This window comes from Poecilia reticulata, chromosome 23 (assembly GCF_904066995.2).
Source record: "Poecilia reticulata chromosome 23, P_reticulata-male-v2, whole genome shotgun sequence".
NCBI lineage: Eukaryota > Metazoa > Chordata > Actinopteri > Cyprinodontiformes > Poeciliidae > Poecilia > Poecilia reticulata.
The window spans coordinates 9574459-9592929 of NC_088852.1; the positions used below are offsets into that span (position 1 = coordinate 9574459).

Genomic DNA, 18471 nt, shown 5'->3' on the forward strand with positions numbered 1-18471 from the left:
ATGTCACTGAGCCGATGTCGAAAATATGGAAAAATGACTATGATTAAAAATTTGACCAAAAATGAGTCATAGTATATAGTATGATGTCGAAAATATGCAAAAATGAGTCATAGTATAGTATGACCTCAAAATGTGGAAAAATGTGTCATAGTATAGTATGACTTCGAAAAAGTGCAAAAATAGTCATATGACGACGTAAAATGTGAAAAGATTAGTCATATGACGTCGAAAAAGTGCAAAAAAGAGTCATAGTTGAAAAAGTATGTCATAGTATGACGTTGAAAAAGTGCAAAAATTAGTCGGTGCTTGAGGTCATTTTTTATGTTCTTCCATAGGATGACTTGCAAAATCACCATAAATGACACATACATATGTTGAAAAGGAGCTAAAAAGAAAGTATAGGATGATGTACAGTACAGCATGCTGTCGTAAATTTCCTCAAATGATCCATAATGCTTCATAATGGACATTATTTCTGAAGGGAAATAAATACATTTAAAAAATATTGTGATAAAGTTCATTATTTTCCATAATGTAATGATAAAAATTAAACTGTCATATATTTTAGATTCATTGCACACCAACTGAAATATTTCAGGTCTTTTATTGTTTTAATACTGATGATTTTGGCATACAGCTCATGAAAACCCAAAATCCCTGTCTCAAAAAATTAGCATTTTTCATCCGACCAATAAAAGAAAAAATTTTGAATACCAAAAAAGTCAACCTTCAGATAATTATGTTATGCACTCAATGCTTGGTCAGGAATCCTTTGGCAGCCTTCAATGCGACGTGGCATGGAGGTAATCAGCTTGTGGCACTGCTGAGATGTTATGGAGCCCAGGATGCTTCGATGGCCTTAAGCTCATCCAGAGTGTTGGGTCTTGCGTCTCTCAACTTTCTCTTCACAATATCCCACAGATTCTCTAAAGGGTTCAGGTCAGTAGAGTTGGTAGGCCAATTGGGCACAGCAATACTTCATGGTCAGTAATACCAGTGGTTTTGGCACTGTGAGCAGGTGCCAGGTTGTGCTGAAAAATGAAATCTTCATCTCCATAAAGCTTTTCAGCAGATGGAAGCGTGAGGTGCTCCAAAATCTCCTGATAGCTGCTGCATTGACCCTGCCCTTGATAAAACACAGTGGACCAACACCAGCAGCTGACATGGCTCCCCAGACCATCACTGACTGTGGGTACTTGACACTGGACTTCTGGCCTTTTGGCATTTCCTTCTCCCCAGTCTTCCTCCAGACTCTGGCACCTTGATTTCCGAATGACATGCAAAATTTGCTTTCATCCGAAAAAAGTACTTTGGACCACTGAGCAACAGTTCAGTTCTGCTTCTCTGTAGCCCAGGTCAGGCGCTTCTGCCGCCGTTTCTGGTTCAAAAGTGGCTTGACCTTTGACCTGGGGAATGCAGCACCTGTAGCCCATTTCCTGCACATGTCTGTGCACGGTGGCTCTGGATGTTTCTACTCCAGACTCAGTCCACTGGTTCCGCAGGTCCCCCAAGGTCTGGAATCGGTCCTTCTCCACCATCTTCCTCAGGGTCCGGTCACCTCTTCTCGTTGTGCAGCGTTTTATAGCGTTATAAAAAACAACAGAGCCAGAAATTCAATAATATTTTTTATTTTTCTTAAAAAAAAAAAAGACCTCAGACACAAAAAAAGCTAAATATTCAGACTTTCTGAAAAAGAGCATTACAACATAGTCTGATACCTTTAGTCACTTTCATATAAATCATGTTTTCAAAACAGTAAATCATGCCTCTGCTTTCAGAACGTAAAGAATAAACAGCCGTTACAAATGTCAATAAAAACCAAACAATACTCAAAGTATTTCTGAAGGGAAATAAATAAATTTTAAAGCATAATGCTAAAAATACATTCTTTTCCCAGCAGAGACAAAAACAATTAAATAAGCGCTTTGGTCTTCCTCCTCAAATGCTCTCGAGACATAAGTGATAACGCTAGTAACTTTACAACTCGAACTTGTTTTGAGGCTTCTTTTATGTCAGCATCCTAATCACAACTTTACGTACCACGTAGGATTTTCCTTCAGAGAATGATTTGAATTGTCAAAATAGGAAAATGCTAGCTAGCATTTACTTCCAACACAAGTGAGGTACATAGAAATGTGACCACAAAAACATTTGTAACTTTCTACCCCATAAAATCTGATGTTAAAGTGCATATTTCTCATTTGCATACAGACGTTACTAACATGCGTTGTCTCAGACCTACTGTACGGCAGAGAGATCTGTGAAATCCAGTGAAGTATATAAAAATGCCTTTGATCAACACTGAACAAGATAAAACAGCATCTTTTAAAAGTAACCAACTCTCTGTTCAAGAACCTCGAAGTGCTCAGGAGAATGAAACAGCTGAAGTTTATCTACAAATTATACAAAACACTAAAACGTCAGGAAGGTTTCGCTGCTTGTTAGCATACACTCTGTTTTTATTTGTCCTAAGCTACACATGTATTGCTGTAAATACTGCTGAGGCCTGAAACAATCTGGGTTTAATCGATGATTGTTTGTTGCAGTGCTGCCGTGTTCTGCCAGGTGAGAACAAGTCACGGATCTATTTTCTCAGCAACACCAGCCGACGCCACCACCGTCACCAGGTAATGTCTACATGTGGGGTTTAAACTGTTTGCTGCAGATATGTAACCATTAACAGCATTAGAAGTGTCACCCCCTTCATGTTTTGCCTTCAAGCTAAAAAAAAAAAAAAAGAAGTAACGTGCAGCTGAGAACATATCTTATGTTCATAACATGTTTTCCAGAAGGCAAATATAGCTTTGTCTTGTGTTACAGGACACAAATGTTGTACAACGTAGAATTAAAACAAAACTTAAGTACAAACACTGAGAGGGTAAATAAATAATCTGAATTGCACAAAGTGAAAACATTGAAGGTCAGGAAACTGATATGTCCAGACTGAGATGCAGTTTCTCTTTATTGTCATGATTTGATCTTCCAAAGCTGCAAACAGAAGGAGGAAACAGGTTAGACATCAAAACTATTGGCTATGCAGGCATTATTATTACCCTTAGATTAAAAGCTTTTTTGGTTTTTCACCAGAAATTTACATATTCATAATTACATCTGAACACTTACTTTTCCTGCATTGACTAATAATGCAAAATATAAAAATAACTGAACACAGGTTCAGATTTACGCACTAATCTTTGATAAAATAAGTTGCAGAGAAAAAATATGTTCATATTAACAAACAAATAGGTTCAATTTTGATCAAACTGAGTTCAGTTAACCTGTCAGACTCCACCTTTGATATGAAGAAGACTGGTCAAATATCCTGACAGTGTAATGCCAGAAGTGGTTTGATGTCTACAAATAATCTGGTTTCTCTGCACCATCCAAAACTAGGGCAGGAAAATAAACATTTGAGATTATATTAATTATGTAAACCCTATTAAAATACGGAAAAGTCATTTAAATTGTTACAGAATCATCCATCTGTAACAATTTAACCATCCATCCAGCTCTTTACTGTGACCTAGCTAAAGCAGCACCAGTTTACCAGAATTACAACAAAAAAAACAAAACCCTGCAATATAGAATAGTTTTGGAAATAGAAGTCAAATTATTTATAATACTCTACAGTTAGTAGGACTTTATTGCTGTTACCTTGAGATTAAATCCTAGTAAGTCAGAAATGACTCCTGACACAGCAGACAGGATGACGACCTGGGTGATGTTGTAGAGCAGAGGGTTCATGGTCAAACCGTACAACCTGAACGGAGTGTCCAGCTCCTGGACGGAGAGAAAAATCAGACGGCAGAGTGAGAAATCCAAACCCTCTGGATCTAAGATGAGTTATGAGGCTGAGTTGGCACCTTGAGTAGCTTGGTAGCCAGTTTCAGAACGTTATTGACCAGCGTCAGCTCCTCCTTCTTGTTCGGCTTCTTCTCCATCTTTAGATAGAGGTTGATCTACGAGAGACGGAACGGGTCAACGCGACTGTGGGAACAAACCCCCCTGCTGTGTCTGCAGTCTGCATTATACCTGTTCAGTGAGCAGGATGGAGGTGTTGCTGTACTTCTTGCTGGTTTCTGAGCCCAGGGTGACGAACCTGAGCAGGAACAGAGACAAACTGGTGCACCAGATCACCAGCTCCCAGTTATAGTGATACTCCAGGAACGTTTCATGGACGTGGAGAAGCTGGAAGAAGATGAAGAGGCAGGTTGGTGGAGTAGAAGACTAGACTAGAATTACTATAACTAGATGCTGTTACAGCAATTGGGCTCCTATTCTATAACTTAAGTTTGTCTAAAGTCTAATTTTCTCACCTGGGCACAGCAGATGAAGACTACTGACAGAGTGAGGAGGAAGGCAGAGGACACAATGACGTCCACAGAGCGCTGAGGACCTCGTCTCTGCAAATTCATTCAGATTTGTATCACGTCTTCCAATAAGACGGAGGTCAGATCATGAATATGTGCTAATATTAGTGGTGTACCTTGAGGTAGGAGCGCAGCGACAGCCACATCTTAATGTTCTGAACTTTCTTCAGTCTGAAATGTGGGACTTCAGACTTCCTGGCTCTGCGGGCCGATGTCAGGTGACCGAACAGCTTGGCGAACAGCAGCCTCTGAAATCCGGAGATCAGAGGAGCTACAAACACCTGCTGGGTCTGATCGGAAATTATTCAGGATTTCATCCTCTTACCTGTTTGTAGGTCCTCTCTGCTACGCTGAGCAGGAAGAAGAAGAGCCATATAAGGCAAACACGCACCAGGAAGCTGAGCGTCACCATGGTGATCACCAAGGCATCAGATTCAGAGCCTCCCCCCAAAACAACAGAGAGAATCTCATTGGCTGAAAGCGTGGTGAACTGATCCAGGTCACAGTACTGGATCAACCTGTGGAGGGAGGAAACATGGAAATGAGGAGCGTTTCCAACATGAGATGATTTTTAGGAACGTTGGAGTTTGCAGTACCTGTAGACAAACGGTGTGAGTCCAAGTGTGACTGAGACCAGGTTCCCAAAGACCTGGTAGCCAATACCAGGAGTGTAGAGGTTCACCTGAACACAGAGAGCAGTGTCGGCGTGGATGACTCAATAAAACGTTAATCTCCTCCCACAGATACTCAAAGTGCCGCTCACTCTGTTCATGATCATTCCACTGATCTCCAGGACAGACATGTCGGCCTTCTTGCACTCGTTTCCCTCCCAAACGATGGCGCTCACCCTCTCCAGGCCGGGGTTGGAGCTGTGCAGCCAGGGAATATGACTCTGCAGCAAAAACAAACAACCGATGACCAACACAAAACTCAGAAAATGTAAATATTACCAAGAGAATAAAACACTTAATACACAATGTTTTGTTGTGGCCTACACAGTCACTGGAAAGACTACTGACTTGTGCAGCAGGCATCCTCTAAGTTCATTGTTGGCTGTTTAAAGAGTTACATCCAAGCATATATGTAAAAAGTTGAGTGGAAGGAAAAAATACACACGGATAAACAGAGTCCTGACCAACTTAAGGTTTTTTCTGTAGGGAGTGTAAATATAAAGGATCAAACATGTTCAATGCTTGGTGAGAGAAAGAACACAGATTGGAAAAAGAGTGTAGTTTCTGGAAGTCATTTCTTATTCTATTAAATATAAAAAGCTCAGTATCTAAAAGAAATAACAGACCAGATTTCTACTATGCTGATCTTCCTCCATCCTCCTAAATAAGAGTTAAAATGCCAAACTCTTCAAAAACATCAGAAAAAAGGCATAAAATTCAACAAGCTGAGCTGTAAATATCTGGACTACATGCTTTCACACCTGATGGAAAGGGTCGTCTCTGTATTCCTTCTTAGATGGAGGACATACAGATGCCCCTCCTCCTTCTCCCTCTGCAAAAACAACAATCACAGCATAAACAATCATGCTGGAGCCCAAAGTTTCCCCTGAATGTTTGAACCGTCCCACCTGTCTCTGAGGTGCAGGACGACCTGCATTCTGCGCAGTGCAGGAAATCCTCCCACATCAGGTCCTCTGTTTCCGACTCATGCCGAGTGCTCTCAGAGTCCTGGGTTCTCATGCTGGAACATCTGGAGCTGCAGCTGGTGCCGGATTTGGGAACGTCCTGAAAGGCGAAAACAAAGGGTTGTGATTTTTAAGAAGCAGATTCTGCGTGGTTTTCTCCTTTTAATCAGACTGCGTGGCTTGCCTCCACAGCGTAGTGCTTCTTGTAAAGATGTGTGTTTTTGCGGTTTCTGAGTGTGCAGTCGCTGTTCTTTCTCTCGGACGCCCTGCGGAGGGCGCTGTAGGATGCTTCAGGATCCTCCTCGCTAGATGCTTCATCAGATGCAGGCTCCTTAAAAGTCAAACAATTAAAGTAGTGAGAAATGTTCCCTGATTTTTTTGTAAAACTAACAAAGTCGAGTGAATTTCTGAGTCATTACCTTATTGCCGCCTGCCATGAGCAGCCCTGAGCTGTGCGCTGCGTGAGAGTGTGAGGGCTGGATGTGAGGGGTCCAGCACGCCTCGTCTGGCCGGGTCAGTAGGTCACATCTCTGCTCTGGCAGCTGAAGCCCCTCCTCGCTGCTGCGGTTGGTCACCCGGCCATCCAGAGACACGTAGCCGTTATCCGTCTCTGTCGATTTATCGATGGACAGCTTGGACTTCTTACATCTACAGAGGAAGGGAAGCGAGTGGCCAGAGTCAGCAGATCGGGCGTCATTCGGTCTTTATAGGGTGCATTAAACACAACGTCAACAATACAGAGGGTCATGTGTTTATACTGAACTGGAGATGAGTCCACATGCTGCAAATACGAACAAATTAAATTGTAGCAAACTTGTTAAAAATTGGTTTTGGGAATGGGTGAATAGATAAGTGAATTATTAAAGGGCATATAACCTTTTATAGCCAAAAATGCTAAAAACACAAAATAATTTTCTCCTATCTCAAGTAACGCTCCCTAAAGCAGATAAATCACTATTATGTGAGGATGAGATGACATTTGACCATCAAATGTCATCTCATGTTTAAAGATATTAAACAGTGAGACTATTAAGCTATTTGTCAGCATATAAAATTATTAGGTAAAAAAAACGCTGTCTTTTTTTCTTTGTGCCTGAGCCAAGTGAAGTCGTCTTCCATCCACAATATGTTTTAGTATAAAGTGACTTTGATGTTTCTTGTTGTAAAAGCCGTTTATAAACTTACTGAGATCGAGTCACATGACAGGATGCTTCGATTTTTACGTTATTGTAGCGCACATTTCCAGATACTTTCTAAAACATTCAAAAGCTTGGGAAGCTGAAATAAATGCCTAAAGCTCATATTTTTCTTCTTACAATTCTTTTGCATTTTAAAAAATGTATGTTATATGCTCTTTAATAAGAAAATCGAGTGAGATGTTCAAGTTTCTTTTCACTAGATGAAGATGAAATGACACTGATGCATAAAATAACCCAAGACTGAAATCTTATTAGAGGGAAAACATGGAAGGAAGCATGCTTCGTTTAAACACAACCGTAATCAGCAGATTAATCACAACAAAATTAGCTGCAAAATCCTTCAGCTCCTCAAATAAAATAGAAATAAAAAATAGAAACTTTGGTTTCAGATCAGCTGAATTAAGACTTAATTTCTCAGAAAGGTTCAAGGCGACAGTGAAGGATGTTGCAGCTGAGGAAGCACAGTAAAGTCTGAGGCAAGGCTGGCTCTTATTCAGCTTAAACTTTACACATTACTGCCAAATTTCACATTTTAATAAACTGCATTTTGTGTGAATAAATTAAACCAGATATATATTTTTCCTTCTTTTCCTGAAAGCACAGCCTCGTCTCTCTGCATTGTCTCATCACAGGAACCAGGAGAATGAAAATACACACCCAGCTTTACAGATATCATGCCAGAAATCTTGGAAGAAAGCGCCCAGGCTGTATGTGGTGCTGGCTGAGTGAGAGTGTGGCGCCCCCTCCTGTGTGTTATCGGTAGTGCTAGACCCGTCTCCTTCCCTATGCACCTCCATCTGAGATGCCTTCCTCAACTTCCTTTGGTTTGGAAAGAACGGAGATTAGAGAAGAGACTTAGAGAAAACCAAGAGGCCAGAGACGGGAAAGTCTTCAGGATAAGGCTGAGACAGGATTTAAATCATTAAAAAAAAAAAAATAAAACCTTCACGTTGGTGTTATTATTCTGCAAAAGTAGATATTTTAATGAACTCTTTAAAACAAAGCATCATAAAAGTGGATAGATGAAGTTTTAAATGCTTATTTTCTCTACTGTTGCAGAATTAACCCTTTCAAAAAATTATTTAAAAAAAAAAAAAGCCACTCAGGTCAAAGAAAATGTTGAACAGATCTAGAAATATGATTTTCTCATTTTAAAGTCAAGATAATTATGATCACTGATAGGAGAAAAGAAAAGGTTTGATTTACTGTTGATGTTACCTCTATAAAAAGTCCCTGCTTGCAGTAACATGTCAGTAAATAAGGATATCATTGAAAAGTTAAACTCCTTTAGCTAAATAACACAGTTATATTTCTGATAGTTTTATAATCAAGAAAAACCCAAGGTTAAGCAGCTCAAAAAGCGCATAGAATCATCAACATCCTCAAGGATGGTAGGCCGTAAAGAATGATTTCACAGCATGTTGTTGGGAAGTTGAGTGGAAGGAAGAACTCTAGTAGGAAACGTTTTGCTACCAACAGTGAAAATTGCAGCCTTGGGATTGTCAAGACATTTTAATATTTGGAGGAGATCTTCGAGGTGTGAATTGTGACCCGAGTCACTGATTATGCAGAAACGGGCAACAAATAAGTTTTATTACTTGGTCTTATTACTCAGGAAACTGAATTTTGGATTTTATTTCAGCTGCAATCAGCTAAATTAACTGAAACAAACAGTTCAAATATTTCACTCTAATGCATTTATACATGTTTAAATTGACTAAAATCAACTTTTCAATGATACTCTGATTTACTGAGATGCATTTGTATTAATGAACTGAACTGAAACTGGCTTCAAATCTTGTTATATTCTGCTCTGATCCCCTCTGGCTGTCCTTCAAGTGAATTAAAAACAGCTAAAGAAAGACAGATGTTTTATCCCCCAAACTCTTCTAAAACAAAGGACCAGTTTTCTTCTGGGGTCGGAAAACTGGCAGCAGCATGCCGACGAGCATGAAGCCAACAAACTGGAAACACTCCAAACACAGCAAACAAGCACACCACTACAAGTCAAGATTCATGTTTTTAACCTCTTTATCAGATACAGATGTCTTTACATCACTTTACTGATAAATTAAATATGACTTACAGCTGAAATTGGTCATTTTCTCCTTCTAATTTCATTTAAAATCCTTTCTGTCGCCACATCCCTTCAGCAGCTCACCTGCGTCTCTTCCCCCCGCTGCTGGAGGTGGGTTTGGGGGTCCTGGTGGAGACGATCTGACAGTGGACGGTTCCCAGCAGCAACATGAGCCAGATGGCTCCGAACACCTCGGTGGCTGGGATCCCATGAGGCTGAGAGATGGACACATACAGGGCGACTGCTGCCACTGAGGAGAACCAGGGACAAACAACGATTAGTCTGGTCCAGGTCCTTCTTAGGCCACAATCATCTCCATCAGGGCAGTAAAAGTCCATCCAACTGTCCACATGTAATAGTTTGAACTTGGAGCCCATTCATCAAAATTGGCAGCTAGAAATGCCTCCATCAAAAACAGGTCTCTAAAGTTAATGAAGGGTTATAAACACACTTCTGAAGTGTGAAATTTAATATGTTTTAAATGTATGGATAAGCTAGGAGTGTGTGTATATATATATATATATATAAGATTTATTCCCTTTCCCATCTTCATTCTACTTTAATTTGCTACTTTTGTCCTCTTGTCCAGCCTCCTTTGTGCCCTTTTATCCCGCTTCTCTTCTTCCTGTCCCTTCATCCTTTGCATCCTTCCTTTCTAACTTCACTCATCTTTTCCTTCCTTCTTTGCGTCTTTCCTTCCTTTTGGGGGATTTTTCTACATGAGAAAACTTGTAGGGACATTTTTAAATCAGCATCTGACTGATCAGATATTTGCAAATAAAATCCTGCAGGAAGTACTGATAGTACTGGTCATTGAAGTAAAGAAACGTATACCGTTTATTTTTGTTGTCACAGTTAAACTGAGCATAATGTTTGGGAGGAAACAATGAAAAGAAACAATTTACTTTGTCCAGCCAAGTTTTTTGGAAACCCTTCATGTTGGTGTGTTTGGTTGACCTTAATAGCAGGATGGAGACACTAAAACAGTCTGTAAACCTGACGTAGGAACTAAGTCTGTGTTCAAAACATCAGCAGAGGGTTTAAAAAAAGAAGTGAAATCTGGCAGTAGGCAGATATTTCCATCCCGGATGATCAGACTACACTCTCCAGTTCCTCTGCATTACTCTGTTTTACGTCAAACAGCATTTTTGTCATCGCCTTGAAAGGTTTTTATTGAGTAAAGCTGATCAGGTTGGATTCTCTCTACCGTTTATTCTGGTTTGGAATCAAGATGCTGCTGGTCTTAATGTTTGATGTTAAGGACATTTCCTCTCCTGCATGAGGTATCATGTTCAAGTATCGCAATGTAGTTAAACTGCTCTGTGACATGTAGAATGAGATCAGAGGTCAGAGTGAGAAACTCCCCCGTACCGTGATGCCTGAACCACCACCGTGCTTCACACCACGGCAGTGGGATCGTCTTATAAACCGCCAGAGTGCTGCTCCGTTTCAATTTAGGTCAGTCAACATGCCCTCTTCAGCCCCGGCCCAGACGAGTTTAGCTAATATCTGACATCAACTTTGGGTCCTAAATTTCAACAGGCATCTGTAGACATTTGTTGAGCCATGTGCAATTTACACTATTGGTCTTAATTTAGCATGTTGGGGAGAAATGAGGTCAGTCCTACCTTGCAGCAGATACAGAGCCAACAGGAGAAGGAAAATGCCTTTGGAGGTGACCTGAATCCACCATCGGTAGAAGAATGGGAAGAAGACGACTCTGACGATGCCCTTCCTGGTCAGGGATGTCCACGGACTCTCTGGCTTGGCCTTGGCAAACGCCGAACCTGAGAACCAAACGGGTTTCAGCTCATCGTCTTTCAGCAAAGCACAGAACGCTGTGACCGAGTGTTTCCAGTTTCTGTCGTCACCTCTGACTAAATCCACATCTATCAGATCTGGTTTGAGATGTCCAGTCTTCTTTGGCTTGTTCCTCAAGCCCTGCAGGGGGAGACAGAGACGCAGTTAAAGCCACACATAGATGGAAATCAAGCTCTTCAAACTGAAGTGTTCACTGGGGGAATGAGAACGGGTTCTAACCTTCACCTACTCACTTCTAGAGGGATTATCTATACGCCCAGCATCTACCGGCTCTACTCAGCAGTTTTTATGGCTCCTAAAGGTCTCGGTCGTTGAAAGCGAGTTGTCAGTGTGTGTGCCAGCTGCAGAGCTGGACAGGGCCCTGGGAATACACCTCCCCTGTTCTCGACTTCCTGCACCAGTGTGTCACTTCCTCTTGTGATGCAGCGAGTTGGTCAGTGTGTTTACATGCAGATTCAATGAAAAGCTGGGCTACAGCTTTACATATTGTAGAATGTGAATATACTGCTTACAGTCCAGTTTGTAAAAAGACAAAATAATGTTTTTAAATTAGTTTTATGTATTATTATAATGTGAGGCTGGGGGGTAGGGGAGCAGGAATTCAACCCAACCTGGCCCTTTGTGGAAATTAGTCACTCCCCTCTAACTTTGTATTAAGTGTTTATTCTGACTACCAATTAATTCTTCCTCACTCTAGTTTGCAAACTTTTTTTTAAATTAACAGTATTAACAGTGTTTCTAAAATTAAATTAGGCCATCGTGTGTAAGTTGGATTTAATTGGATGCAAGTCCAAACTTTGACTAGGCCTTTAGGAGTGTTTTGTATTTTTTGTTTACACAAGTTGTCTTAATCTGACATATTTGTTTGATGATCTGAAATATTTAAGTATAAAGAGAAAACTAACTGAAAATTTTTTTTTTCTTGACAACGTACATTTATTTTTGGCAAACACCCTGGATCAATTTTTATAATTGAAATGAAAAGTGATTAGTGGTTAGAGTCCGGCTAACATTTACACAAACGTATCACGTCCTGTTATCAGTCACCAATGAGATATTGGTCTCTTTATCTGAAAACAGCTCACCCGCAAGCTAATCCACTGTTTGCAGAGAGTAATCAGGGTGTAAAGCTGGCAGCAGCTGATCAATAACTTCCTGTTAGATTTACTGTATCGTCATCCTTGATAAACCTGTTGCTCTGTGCTATTTAAAGCCTTAAGCAAATCTTCCACACTGATTAACTCAGGATTATTAGTTTTCCATGTCATTAATAATCTAATACTCTACATTTACTGATAAAAGCTGCCTTTAGCTTTATTTGCTCAAACCTATTAAGGTAAAATGTAATTTTTGATTTTACCAGCAGGAGGCTTTTGGGTTGAAAAGTGTAAATCATAAAATGTCTTCTCTTCAGACAATAATAGCTGCAAGTGAAATAATTAGCTCTTTTGCCATTTTCATTGCAAATTAAAGCATCAACTATTCTGGCATTTACTTTTTAAAAATCTTATTTGTTTTATTTTAATCAAACACAAATAGAATTAACAGCAAACTCAGCACATATTTACTTATTTTTTAAACATTTGTCAATCTTAGCTTGAAAACTGCAGGAACAATATTGGAAGACGCATTGTGCTAAAAATAGAGCTACAGTAAAGTTACATCAAACAACTTCTCCAGATTTATGAGTCATGTTTTTATTAGCCTGTAAGCAGCTTAATTACCCCAGGGTAAGGGTGAAAAGGACACAACGCTGGTGCAGGACTGATAAAGTCTGCCTGCTGCAGAGACCTTTGAGAAAGCCGAGCCAAGGTCATACGCAGCCCTGTGAGAAGCTCTTCAGGTCTTTGTGTTTTAGTTGTGTTGTGCTGCATAAAGTCCTGCAGCACCGCAGTTACCCAACTGACCTATAGCACCTTGCAGACGTTTTCATACTTCCTGGCATAATTTTCCTGGGATTTTATGCAACAAATGACCACAAAGCAGGACATAATTACAAAATTAAATGAAAATCTAATAAAAGGGCACATGTACTTTATTGTAATACTTCTAAAATTCTGTACAATAAATTGCCTTTCACAGGCATCTAGTTAGTAAACCAGCCAGAAAAATATGGCCGTATTCAAGTATTTTTTAATTGAACTGAACTTAGAGGAATGTGTTGAGAAAGCTTTTAGTTTCCAAAAACCTGATCTGGAAGAAGACGCTCTGGTCAGATGAGACCAAAGTGTGGAGGAAAACTGGTACTGCGCATTACAGCACAAATACCATCACCATGGTGAAACACGGTGATGGCAGCATCAGGCTGCGGCCAAGCAAGTCGGAGTTGGAGATGAATTATGATAGAAAACTGCTCCAGCAGGACAATGACGAGTTAAACTCGATTCACATCCTAGACGACTAGCAGCTGTAACAAGGGGGGGCTGAATAGAAAAGCATTCCACACTTTTCAGATTTTACAGGTCAAAATGTTGAAACCCAACTATCATCATCGTTTCAATACCCAATAATGCAGCACTTGGTACTGATAAAACACAATGAAGTGTGTGGTTGGAGTGTGGTTAAATAATCAGGAGCTGATTCCCAGCAATGTGATGAACTTTTATGCACAACACACCATTCCCTCATTATTCTGTAGTTTGGGCCTTTAACCTGACACCATGGTACGATCTTCTGCTATAACCCAGTTTTAATTACACAAACACACAGCAATATTCCTGTTATTAGAGAAGAGAATAATATTTTCAGCACAAATAAAATGTGCTTTAAAATGTGCTTTAAAATGAACCTTGCTATTCTGGTAAATCATTCGTCCCACTTCTCCTCTACAACCATCGACCCGTCCTCTGTGTTTGATTATTGTCAAACTTTGCTGCGGTGACACAAACCAGTTCAATAAAATCAAGAATAAAGTTTTTGTCGCGTGTAAATTAATATAAGAGAAACACAGAAAGTGTGTGGGCCTAAAGCATTTTATTGAGGTCAATCATTTCAGCTGACTGTGGCATTTAACAAAAAAAAAAAAAAAAACTTCACTCGATGCCGCTTTGATTCCATGACTCATCATGCTGTGGTCCCACCCAGACAACTCCGGCTGCATGTTAACCTTCCTGCAGCCGTTTTTAATTAATCAATCTGAATGCAGGCTGGGTTAGTGTGCAACAGCTGATGTCAAACCAACCACATACTAACGCTCTACGGCAAGGGTGAGAGGACATGCACAGCGGGAAGCCCTGCTGCGTACTCACCAGAGAAATAAACTGCAGAGAGGAGGAGGGAAGGATGGACGGAGGAGGAAATGGCCAGAGAGGAAAGAGTTAAAAGAAAGGCACCGGAAAAGAACTGATGGTGTAGCGACATTGAGTCAGAGAGCGGAGAAATAGAACCAGACAAATGAGTGGAGACTGAGAAAAGGCAAAGAATGACAGAAGACAAACTGGAAATAAAGAGTGAGATAATCCAAACATAAAAGCAACAGACCTTTATTTCTCTTTGCTCCACCGATTTCTCCCAAATCTGCTGGTCATAGGCTCCGATCTGCAAAGATAAGCAACTCCGAGTCATGAGTAAGAGCACGCTCTGTGTTAAAGATCCAAACAACAAAAACATTGTCAAAGTTCAACACGTTTCATTTTTCTCACACTGATTCAGTAATTCATGACAAAAAGGGAATGGTTAGCAGTTTCAAAAACGTCTGTTTGGTATAAAATGTGTTTCTGAGATGTAGGATGACACCGCCTAAGCAGATCGCTGCACTCATGCGAATGAGCTCGTCTCCCATTCATGGAGTCTGGGTCAAGCTTTGAGCTCGCCAGTGGAAAGTCTGCATCATTAATGAGTCCTCATTAAAGATTGATGGAAAGACGAGAGGGGGGTCAAGGACAAGAACACGAAGAAACAGAAGCAGAGAAAAGAAAGTGCCTCTAATGCAGGATTGTTGCACTGCAAGATGATTTAAGGAATGCAGGCAGCAGAGAAAAGTGTGCAAATGATAAACAACTAATCTCTGACTAATAAGTTCATATACTGTTCAGATGAACTAGTAGCCTGGATGGTCTTAATCTTTAGCTTTCTGGGAAATTCTTAAAATGTTATAAATATATCAATTTGTTTTGCCTGTAAACAGATGACTCTACTGAAACTACAATAGGCTAAATGTGAATATGAGTAAATCAGATGTCAACTTATCGCAAAATTAAAAAAAAAAAGAAATTAAAAAAGTGGTGACTTAACTTAATGTCACAAAAAACAAACAAAACAAAAAAAAACACTAAACAGGTGTACTCGTTACTCTTTTTTTTTACTTTGAATCTTTGGTGGCCAAAGGGAAACTGCAGCTATAAGTTGTCATTCTTTAATCAGCTGCTTGACTGCAGTCAAACCTGGTATTTATGATTGGCCACATATAACCAGACTCTCTCAGTAAAATGTTATTTCCTTCTTCAAATAGCTGGAGATGCCACTCCTTATCCAGGATCTATATTTATTATGAACTCAAAGCAGAAAATGTCACTTTATTTTTTTATAAATCAAACCAGTATCAAAAATTGCATGCTTCCAGCTATTATGGTGCAGCCTTGTTAATTACAAGGAAACTACATTTCTGAGGAAATGTTGACACACATCTTCAGTTCATTCAAGATATGAGAGCAAGACTTCAGCAGATAACAGGAAGGCTGAACGAAAAGAGCGCAGCAAAGTTGCTCTGTTGGACACAAAGATACTGAAGACAGTTTAAAACATAAATTCATTTCGTCTGTTTTAAATGTTTTAAATTCATTTCGTCTGTAGTATTAGATCCGAGTCGGAAATTGTCTGCTCAGCCCATGTCCATTTATGATTCAGCATTCACTTTTTCCACTCAGCATGAAAACTCTCTGTCACATAACCAGCTCCACTCCCAGATCTCACACACTGCAGGTGGGAAGGCTACAGGCAGCTCTGTGCGCTCATCACACTCTGGCTTTACTGGTCCTGGATGTTGCTACTGGGTTGGCCACTTTACAGTTCTACCTGATGGTTTTTATGACGCTCGACTCAGCCAATCAGGAGTGAGGGATTGGCAGGCAGGCCTGCAGGTTATTGAGACGATGCCAAACCACTGCAACACACAGGGCAATTCTGCAGAAACTCTACAGATAATCACACTGCAACAGTGCACTTTAAATCTACAGATGTATTCTCTAAATGATAGCATCTCGATATACAGACACACAATGTGAAATGAGCAGAGAATATGGAGTATGTTCTGTGTGGAAGAGGAGGACAGATGGAGGGGAAACTTGACCAGATTACAGAGTATGAATATGAAAGAGGAGCTTTAAGGAGAGAAAAAAAACCTTAATGTGTCGTTTCATCATAAAGTCATGAGGTAACTGAGAGCTAAAGTAAATCCTCTTATCCTCACACACACACATTCCTGCATCACTTTCTGCTCCTCTCAAAATAAAGGAGCCCTTTGCTGCTAGAGACAGCATCTCTATTTAAACAGCAGCTTAAGAGGAAGTTGAATATTTTAGCCCTGACCAAGTCAAACAAAGGATTTACGAAGATTCAAAGAAGATAAATCCCAGGCTTCAGTGATTTGAGAGGCAAAACATCTGCTGAAAGTGAAAGAAGGACGACAAGGCGCTGCTGCAGCACGGCTGGCGGCGTTATGACACCAGTTGGAGGGCAGAGAGAGAGAGTTGCATAACAGCTGTCTCTGCGATGCGCAGGAACAGGTTTACTGAAAAATAAGCGCTTGTATGAACAAACAGAAAAAGTTAAGCAAAATTGCCAGCTGTGTTTAAAACAAGCCGATCATCGATGTCTAACGATAAAGTTTAAATATTTATTTTGTGCACAAGAACGATCGAACATCAGGTAGAGGAATCATTAAACTCGCATTTTTTTCAGCACAGACATGCTTCGTTTTTACTATGATTCACTTATTTTCTTTTCTGAAGATTGTAACTCATTTCAGAAAAAAGGTTCGTTTGTTATTGTGGTTTTGAAATCTACAGAAATCGTCCATGTTTAATGGACAACTTAAACGTATCCCTAACCCAAGTTAATTAAATCAAAAGGTAAATCATGATACATTATTTTAAAAAGTACAAAAAACAGTCTCTTACGCACCTCTGTTGGTATATACAGTTAAAACACTGTAAATACCAACAGATTTTGCTTTATTTCATTGAATTGTACAGCACTTTAGTCGACATAGTTTTACTATATAAATAAATTGTCAGACCTTTTAGCTGTTTATCTAAAAACAGTTCGTATAAACATTTAATACACTCTAACTCATATTGCTTGGATATAAGGAAAAAGAAAACATTCCTTGCTCTTATATGGAAAGTAAAACAAACGATGAGAGTTGCCAAACAGGTTTTCTGCAGCTGAATGAATCATAAAAAAAATAAAAGGTCAAAATCAACATTCCCGTCATGAACAACAAAAGCTTCAATGCCATGTGGATGACCTCTCCTTCCTGCTTCCTTCCAGTCTTCACACCTCCCACTGTCAATAAGTCAGCCATTAAAAACCTCAAGGTTTATTTCTTAGATTACAAATGCCTTTTGCTGATTATACTTGTCATGTTACGTAAAATTGATCGTTTCTTAATTGCTTTTGTGTTTGGAGCCAAAATAAAGCATAAAGTGATTAAAATATAATTAAACAGACACAGGTTTTTATTATTAAACTCCAAAAACTAATTTCCATTTTAAAAAGAAAGAAATGTGACTACTAAAGTTGTTTTGGAGACAAAGCATGTAAATGGAAAACAACTGCATCATAGTTTTGTTTCTGTTTTCACTGCTAAACGATTTCCTGAGAAATCATAAAACAGGAAGAATGAAGAGAAGCTGAAGTGCAAAAAGCAAACCTGACAATCTGACATGATTTTCTAATTTTTGGAGTCTTATCCATTTTCACTTGTATATTTAAGGATGTTTCATGGGTGGAGGAGTTAAAAGCAGTCAGGAATTGGCTCTCTGTGTTGGTGTAATACAGCAGAACCCACGACTGAAAGCTTGATACTAGATGTGTAAAAGCTCCCTCTGGTCTAAATATAAACATCCTCCACAAACATCCCAGCGCATCCAGAGAGAATCTTCACACCAACACTTTGCACTTATGTAAATCCATTTGCATTCACGACTCTAGTCCACAGACAGAAAAACTAAGCTGTTTGGCTTCACTTCACTCCTCAAACTTTAAACTCTCCAGACAACTAAAGCAAAAGCAGATTATTTCGATAGCAATTGTGGAAATATTACTAATCAAAATGCTCACAATTAGGATAATTCATCTCCAAAATAAACTGAAAAAAGGCTTCACTGCTTGGCTGCACAGACATACTGCTATCTGGCACCCAGCAGA

General features: G+C 39.7%; 1 protein-coding gene across 3 annotated transcripts in view; it reads right to left on the reverse strand.

Annotated features, from left to right (window-relative positions):
- Positions 1-1612: 1612 nt before the first annotated feature.
- The window catches only part of phtf1 (putative homeodomain transcription factor 1), a 39951-nt gene continuing 23092 nt past the window's right edge, over positions 1613-18471 (reverse strand). For 2 of the 3 annotated variants that reach the window (XM_081603679.1, XM_008400752.3), the window contains 18 exons: positions 14584-14640; positions 11154-11223; positions 10911-11069; positions 9367-9532; positions 7863-8024; positions 6426-6654; positions 6191-6337; positions 5950-6106; positions 5803-5873; positions 5134-5262; positions 4967-5052; positions 4696-4888; positions 4487-4618; positions 4317-4403; positions 4033-4188; positions 3864-3959; positions 3655-3780; positions 1613-2988 (listed from right to left, as the gene is read on the reverse strand). In XM_081603679.1, the coding sequence (XP_081459805.1) occupies positions 2968-2988; positions 3655-3780; positions 3864-3959; positions 4033-4188; positions 4317-4403; positions 4487-4618; positions 4696-4888; positions 4967-5052; positions 5134-5262; positions 5803-5873; positions 5950-6106; positions 6191-6337; positions 6426-6654; positions 7863-8024; positions 9367-9532; positions 10911-11069; positions 11154-11223; positions 14584-14640 (2244 nt within the window). In that variant the 3' untranslated portion in view covers positions 1613-2967. The remainder of the gene's footprint in view (positions 2989-3654; positions 3781-3863; positions 3960-4032; positions 4189-4316; positions 4404-4486; positions 4619-4695; positions 4889-4966; positions 5053-5133; positions 5263-5802; positions 5874-5949; positions 6107-6190; positions 6338-6425; positions 6655-7862; positions 8025-9366; positions 9533-10910; positions 11070-11153; positions 11224-14583; positions 14641-18471) is intronic. The other variant, XM_081603680.1, reaches the window with a different exon arrangement.